The following is an 8284-nucleotide window of genomic DNA, read 5'->3' as shown; positions in this document are numbered from 1 at the left end:
TTTTAATATGGTTTTTTTTTCCAAACCCTTGTAATGTACAAAAATATTACTAATTTTTTGTGAGTGACATTTTAATTAATTTTCTTGTTATAGTAATAATTATTCAAATTGCATTAAATTGCTTAAGATAAGACTTGAATCATGTAAAATTTATAAATTAAAAAAATATTATTTTTCTGTTTTGCTTTCAGATATTAGAAGTTTGGATTTTAAGTAAAAAGAAATAACATCTAAGACTCAATAATTAATGCATGAATTTATTTATGCAAAAAATAAAATAAAAAATCCCCTTATCCCCTAATATAAAATAAAAAAATTACTTGTGTTGCACTGATTAAATTTTATTATGCTATTTAACATTTCTTTTTATAATCATTTTAGACAAGCGATAGAACTTCGATTACGCTTCTCTCAATTATCTGAACAAACAACACTTTTTTAGATTTTTTTTTTTGTGAATTAAATCAATAAATTGTGAATAATACATAAACATGCACATATTATATATTTATATATATATTGGTTTATTTGACTATATCTAGTTACTATAATAAATTAAAAAACGTAATGCATGCATGCATGAATAGATGTTGCCGTTGCCTTGTACGATGCCTCTACATATTGCGTTTTAGACTTTCAACTTATCATAACATGTCATTGATTTCTTTGTGTTCAAACAACTTACTCAATCACTATCAGTACATTTATAAGGTGCAATATGGATGTAAATGACAACAAAATACTATGATTTAGCACATTTTTAGGTATTTTAACACTTTATATGTTACTTATAAATATGAATTAGCAGACTTGTTAATAAACTGAAATAAAACTTGCATTGCATATATTATGTCAAGGTCGATAAATATCAAATATACAAGTTTCCTAACAATTGTTTATGACTAAAAACAATGGTCAATGGATCATCATCACTGACACTTGATAATTTGTTATTGTAATCAATAAGCGTGGACATTGGCTCAGGCTCTCAAAAGTTCATGCTCTTCTAACATTTCTCATATATACTTTCTTTGATACAACGAGATACCTTATTTGATCTAACAAATTTTAATACCAATGAAAATACTTTCAAGTCTACCAAGATTTTTCAGTTTAAACTTTAATCTCATATACAATATTACTTCATTTAGAGCATCCACAAATGAGCTTATAATTATCATTAACATACACTAACAAATCAACAAAATCACTATCTATTGTCAATTTGGTAAATACAAAATAATCTAATTTTGGATCGAATGAATTTATAATGCATCAAAGAGTATTTAAATTAAGCATTCAATGGCTAAACTCTTTGTGACAGAGAGAAGATGCCCCATTTCAGGGAGGGAATAATTTAGAATCTGTTTGGTAACTGTAAAATAAATTGCTAAGGGAAATTTTTTTCGCGTAAAATATATTATAAGAAAATTTAATATTTTATATTATTTGAATAAATTTTGAAAAATATTTTTTATTATTTGGATCATCTTTTAAAAAATATTTACCCAAACGTGTAAGTACCTTATTATTTTGAAGAAAATTAAAAAATACCGTTTTGAGAGTTTATTATTTTGAAAGAAATAAAAGGTGGATATTCAAATCATGTTAGAAGTTAGGGATGATAGAGTTAATAACTCAAAACTTTAGGGCATAACTTTTTTTTTTTAACAAGATTATTTTTTTAACATGGTGAAAATTGTCTTAGGTACCTCAAAGGCATTAAATTTTTTTTTTAAAAGATTTTATTTTTAATTATCCAAATACCATTATATCCCAAAAATATTTTCCAAAAAACTTTTCTTTCATAGCAAAATCAGCCTTCAACCCTTGCTTACGTTTAGACGTTCCGTAAATGGGTCTGGGTAACTTTTCTGTTGGGCAAAGAGGCATGAAACTAAATGGGCTTCCCTTTCCAATTTTATCGAAGAAAGGGGAATAAACAAAGAAAAATCCTAGTGGTAGTGGCCAGTGGAAGTCCAACCGGTCCAGCTTGTACATTTTCGTCAGTTTCCAACTTTCCTCTCAAAAATTAACGTTATTAGTTATACTGCACAGTCCACTCTCCCTTCCCCAGGGTCCAGGCAACAACAAAAGGGTCGTGAAGAAATGCAGAATCCCTCTCTTCCTCAACTCCACCCTTTCCTCCTTTTTCCCTCATTCATTCTAATAAGTACTTCATTTCTTTCTTTATTTTCTTCTATACCATGAACTTTAAATTTCAATCATCCACATCTTTATTGGGTTCTTTTTGTTTTCTCAGGTTTGTTTGTTATAGTGTTGGGTGATGGAGGTTTCTGTTCTGCGCCTTCCATATTGGACCAAACTGATGCTTCCTCTAAACCATTATACTGGAAATTCACTAACCCAACTCTCTCTCCTTCTCATCTCCAAGGTCAGTTTATTTTATTTTTAGTTTTTACTAATAACATCTGGAGTCTGGACAGCTACAGGGTAAATTTATTTACTCTAAAGTTAAATTTGGTTTCTCTGCAGACTTACCCGGTTTCACTCGTAGTGTTTACAAAAGGGACCATGCATTAATAACACCGGAGAGCCATGTTTTCAGTCCTTTGCCTGATTGGTATTTACAATTTTTACATTTAATATTTGTTAGAATATCAAGACTTTATCGTCTGAAAAATTGATTTTGAGTTTTTTTATAGGACAAATACATTGGGTGCTTATCTAATCACTCCAGCAATGGGTTCGTACTTTGTGATGTATCTAGCAAAAATGCAAGGTCTGATCCTGTTTGAGTTTGAGTAGTCAATATTATTGCAACAAAATGCATGGTTAATTGCTGTTGTTTGTCCTTTGTAGAAAACTCGAGGTCAGGGCTGCCTCCTCATGATGTGGAGAGGTGTGAAATTATTTGTTTGTCCATCTGTTTTGTTTTCTAATTTTATTAGAAGTTGAAATTACTCATAAATAACTATCACAAGGTCCATTTATGTCTTGCTCTGAGTTTTAACGCCTGTTTTATGTTTATTTTTAGGTTCATATTTGTGATTCAGGGCACTATCACTCTCACCAATACATCTGGCCTTAGCAACAAATTGATGGTAAAGGGTGCTCCATTTACATTTATTAACCAATATGTCTGATATGTAGTAGTACTAATAAAGGCAGCTTATTATGTTCAAATAGAGGAATCAAAATTTGTGCCCATGATAGTGGCATTAACTTTCTCCCACAATCTTTGGAAAGCTAATAATTTGTTCCGAAGCCCCTTATTTCAATTTTTATTTCCAAGTTTTGATAGCTTCTTATTTGTATTTTAAAGACCTTTCAACTTTTGTGTACAAAAATAAACAAATGTATGTCCATTTCAGTTTTTCTTTAGTACCAAAAATTAAAAAAAAGAAGAAGAAGAAGAAGGAGAGAACACGTGGATTCTTTTAATTCAAAATTTCTTGTACATTCTTTTTGTCATGCAGGTGGATTCATATGCTTATCTACCTCCTAATTTTGAACATTCTCTGAAGTGTGATGAATCCGCTACTCTTGCAGTATTTGAACGAAGGTACATTATTACACACCAACTGGTAACCATGTTAACTAGTTACCTTCCTAGTTTTGTTTGATTTTTATCGTTACAATTTTGTTTAATTTTCATGGAGTGCTTGATGAGTTACCTGCAGAGCTTTTTATGCTATTGTGTTCACTTCTTAAGTTGCTTATTTGTTAAAGTTCTCTTATTATTTTATTGTGAAGACCAAGGTAATTGGGTGTAGAACTAATCCTATTAGGATGATGTAATAGTTCTATGTTGTATATTATTAAGATCCATAATTATCTTCTTATGTGTTACTCGGCCTCCTGTAGATATGCCTTTTTGGACAATCATATTACTGGGCATATTGTTAGTTCGACAGAGAAGCGGCCACTTCTTGAAACTCCCGGTGAGGTAATCTTGATCTCCCTCTTCTTCTTTGCTCTTCTACTGTCAGTAGTAAATTCTAGGTTCCCGATTTTGATATTTGGAGACTGGAGACAAAACTATTTCTCCTTTAAGAAAAGTGTTCGAATTGCATTGCATTGTTTTGATGTTAAAAATGTTTATCAAGAAGTTGTTTTTCCATAAAAAAGTGAAAAGGATCCCTATGCTGAACTTATATACATGGTGGTCTCTGGGTTTGTTTATGATATTGTTACTTGACTGTGTTGACGTTTGCTCTAATGTGATGTTAACAGGTGTTTGAACTTAGGAAGCTTCTTCCAGCATCAATTCCTTATGACTTTAATATCCATGTAAGCAATAATCACTGTCCCCAAGTCTACTCTTTGTCCTTATTTAGTCTATGATTATTGTCTGTATTATCTGCAAATGCCAATTTAATGTAATTTGCATTATCTGCTGTAAATCAAAATCCAAGTTGTTTGGGTTGATACTGAAGCATATGTGCTACATTTAAGTTTGGTCAATTTTGTTGGGGACCTTTGGATGATAAATTGGGATAAAACAATTTCATGTTGGCTAAATTCGACAATTGATCTTCATGGTAATAAACTTAAAGGATAAGGTAATGCATTTTACTGCATGAGTGATGGTTGTGAATTATATGTTAGGCTTAACTGGCAGTGGCTCACTAGAGTGAGTACGGGACTGGCTTTTGAGTATTTTTATTATTCAAATTCTTGCTGTGATGCACCACTTGAAGGTTGTTTCCAACTTGTTAGAAATCCCATTTTGTTATAATTTCCATACTTAATAAATGTAAACCTTAAAATTTATTTCCTTTTGTTTACTCAAGTATGATATGTCTCAGTAAACCTTCTTTGACTGAAATGAAGATGATACTCTTGTAACTTTTTGTCTGTATGGCTGATGTTTGGACTTTGTACCCTTAACTGCAGATTATGGATTTTCAGCCGGGAGAATTCCTTAATGTGAAGGTAAGCTTTTTGTTTCTGGCTGATATACTATTATGTTAGTATTTGACAATAGTTAGGTATTAAATCTAACTTGGTTATATGTGTCATCATTGGCTGATAGTAATCAAAGGGAGAGTGCGGAAATATATTGCAACTTCTAAAAAATAGAAGGAAAAAGTGAAAATAATTTTACCTGTACATCTTACGTGTAGACTCTAAGTTAGGCTAAATTCCAATAATTCTTCTTAATGATACAATTTGAGGCTTAAATACATGTGGTCAGTCAATATTATGATCCACTTACGATCTGTTCTATACTTCAATTACCATGACTAACCCAGTGCTCCGTTACTTTGAGCATCTTTTGAGATGAGTTTTCCAATTATTTCTTTCTGCAGGAGGTCCATTATAACCAACATGGTTTGTTGCTTTTAGAAGGACAAGGCATTTATCGGTTGGGTGATAGCTGGTAAGAGTCGTAACTGAGTATTGAAACCTTGGTAAAGTGTACTACACAATTGTCTAGCTATTGTCTCAGTTCTCCATGCGCCATTGTGCCACGATTTTCTAGGAAGGATCCTGATAATTTTGACTATCATCACACTTTACATACCAGCTATGCATAACTTGAATGGAAACTTAAATTTTCCAAATAGCTTTTCACAACCTTTTGGAGTATCTGCAGCTCTACATGGAGAAGATGTGAAAATTTTTCTCCTTTTATAGTTTTATATTTCTTTGCCAGCAATTTTGTATGCTGGAGTGTTGATGGAGGATGCAGTTATGCTAGTTGAGGGATTGAGTTATCTAGGAGTTTACATTAGTATTTATGGATTTGTTTGTATTCTTTACACCTTCCTACTTGTTCTACATCACTTGTGTTCTTTTTGATGTCATGTCGGTTCTTTCAAGGCATGTGCTTGCCTACAGGCACATGCTTTAACAAGTAATAAGACATCTAAGAAACATACTAGTGCTTTTCCAAGGCAATATGTCTAGTGTTCTGACCATATTTTCCCACAAGCATCTGCCACAAAACACATTTTATACCCTTACTCCTTTTTCTATTGTTAATAGGTATCCAGTCCAAGCAGGTGATGCAATTTGGATGGCACCATTTGTGCCGCAATGGTGAGGAATATATAACCTCTAAATTTTTCTTGCTAGGATGTCAGAATGTTCTCTTCCTTTAATATCTGCAGATTGATTCTGGGTTTGCGGACTGATACATTTTGCTGCCATTTCAGGTACGCTGCACTTGGTAAAACTCGGTCACGTTATTTGCTGTATAAAGATGTAAATAGGAATCCACTGTAGTCACATACAGCATGATGTATGCGCTGGTTTGAATAACAATTGATCCACTTACAGTGAATTAGAGTACGAATTTCATGGCCTGTAAACATTAAATTGAATGGGTTGCATTTATCCTTATGTATTTATGCACACAAATTAGATAACCAAACTTCTGGACCATATTTGCTTGTGAGATAGCCAGTTTTGTCTAACCTTGTCTGCCAAAATTGAATTCACTTGTGAGACTGCTACAGTTTGTGAATTTACAATAAACAATTAGTGAAAACTATGCTTCTGTTGATTGGAAGTTAGTTGGCCAACTGTTTTTGAAAGAATGCTGTTCATGACAAAAAGTTGTGTCTGAAACTTGAGCAGCTTGTTAGTGCTCAACTCCCTGTTTCCCATATAGGGTGAAGAATTGATTCGGTCGAGTGCTTAATAATGTTGAGACTGTCCTTCTCCGTATCTGTAATGAAGCATAGGGTCTAATATTCATTTTTTTTTGAAAGTTTAAGTTGCATTGAATATCAATGGAAACAGGGAGAGGATCCCTGCTTTACAAAAGGAGGCTTTAATATCTTTGCACCAAGGGTCTAATATTCTTGTTGACAGAAATCTATCATACACATTTTCTTGATAATATAGGAGAGAAAAATGAAGTTCAAGCTTAAATTTTTGTTTGTCTAGGAGCACTCTCAGTGATGAGAACTCCAAGATCCTGGCTCTCCCTCGCATGGGTCAACACGGATCTCACCAGTGGAGCCCACATTGATGGAGGGCTTTGATCTCGAGAGCACCCTGCATCGTATGAACATGTTCAGACAGGAACAGAGAAAATCCATGGTAATTCATTCAAACCCCTTCAATTGAGCTTAAATTTACTACTCAACATTGGCAAGAATGTTTCAATGACCTTATAGGCTTTGGGTTCTGAGCACAGGGTTTGGGGTAGCTAAAAGATGCAAAACTTAGCTAATTAATTCAGGATCATTGGAAAAGAATGTAACCGTGATTAGTGATACATTTGGTAGAAGCTCTTAATCTAAATTCAGTTAAACTGCCAGCACTATGTTATCCTGTTTGCAGTTTACTTCCAATTTCAACCTGCTTTGAACTTTCAAGTCAATAAAAACTTTAAAACATAGCAATACTAGTATTAGATCTAATTTAGAGATTGACCCTACAAACATAATTAAATCGTGTGGTCAAATTCCATAGGGATCCAGTTCTTGTTTGATGTAATGTGGCACGTCCTGTAAATTATCAAGAAAATTTAATTAGCAATCCAACTTTATCTCCACTAATATATAAAATGTTGAAAAACTTATTCCCTTCAAACTACTTCAACTCCAAAGTCTGTCGGTTAACAAGCCAATCAGATACACAATTACATGTACCTTTGTGAAGCATAACATATTCTTTCTGATTAAAAAACTAGTTTAATCCCAAACCTATGCTTAGATAGCCAATCAAATATAAACTTAACTTATTTAAATACAGCTTAATTTTTTTAAGCAGGGTAGAGAATTTTGGAATCATTTGTACAAAATCTTTGGATTAAGTTAACAAGATTATCATGTGTGTTTTATCTTTGAAAGGCCAACACCCTTGCTGCCCAACAATTCCATGGAGAGTACCGAAGATCTGGTTCAAGAACTTCCACATGGCTCTTGACAGATAACCATGGGAGTGAAAGTATTGTGGCCCCACATATAAAAAGCACCATCACCTCCACCACCAGCACCACCGGCCCATTCCCTTCACCATTCCTTTCTCCCATTTCCCTCAACTCTTTGGTGGGATGCTTCAAATCAGGCTTTACCAAATGAGGAATATTATGATATACATTATCTACTTTTGTGGAAGAAAAAGTTCATTATCTTTTTCTTACATTAAAAACTTCTTTTTCCCTAAAGTTATCATTAGTGGCATTAATGAATGTGTCACAAATTCCCCTTTCTAATGGCTTTTTCTTGGTCATGAAAATTCCCTTCCAACAGCCTCCTTTTGATTATCTCTCTTGCTAATATAATAGCTATTAACACTTTATTTCTAAAACAATATTCTCACTACTGTTTAATTTTAAACACAAGATTTAATATAAAGAGTT

At 32.9% G+C, this 8284-nt stretch overlaps 1 protein-coding gene across 1 annotated transcript; it reads left to right on the top strand.

The window, feature by feature from the left end:
- LOC18606154 ((S)-ureidoglycine aminohydrolase) lies at window positions 1930-6473 on the top strand. Its single transcript, XM_007039611.2, has 13 exons — window positions 1930-2173; window positions 2264-2395; window positions 2497-2584; window positions 2667-2743; window positions 2824-2863; window positions 2999-3065; window positions 3441-3526; window positions 3829-3910; window positions 4198-4254; window positions 4861-4899; window positions 5277-5347; window positions 5956-6009; window positions 6126-6473. Exons 1-13 carry the CDS (start codon window positions 2110-2112, stop codon window positions 6193-6195), a joined length of 927 nt encoding a protein of 308 aa, XP_007039673.2. The 5' UTR covers window positions 1930-2109; the 3' UTR covers window positions 6196-6473.

Source organism: Theobroma cacao, chromosome 3 (genome assembly GCF_000208745.1).
Source record: "Theobroma cacao cultivar B97-61/B2 chromosome 3, Criollo_cocoa_genome_V2, whole genome shotgun sequence".
NCBI classification, from domain to species: domain Eukaryota; kingdom Viridiplantae; phylum Streptophyta; class Magnoliopsida; order Malvales; family Malvaceae; genus Theobroma; species Theobroma cacao.
This window is presented reverse-complemented; position numbering and strand designations above follow the sequence as displayed.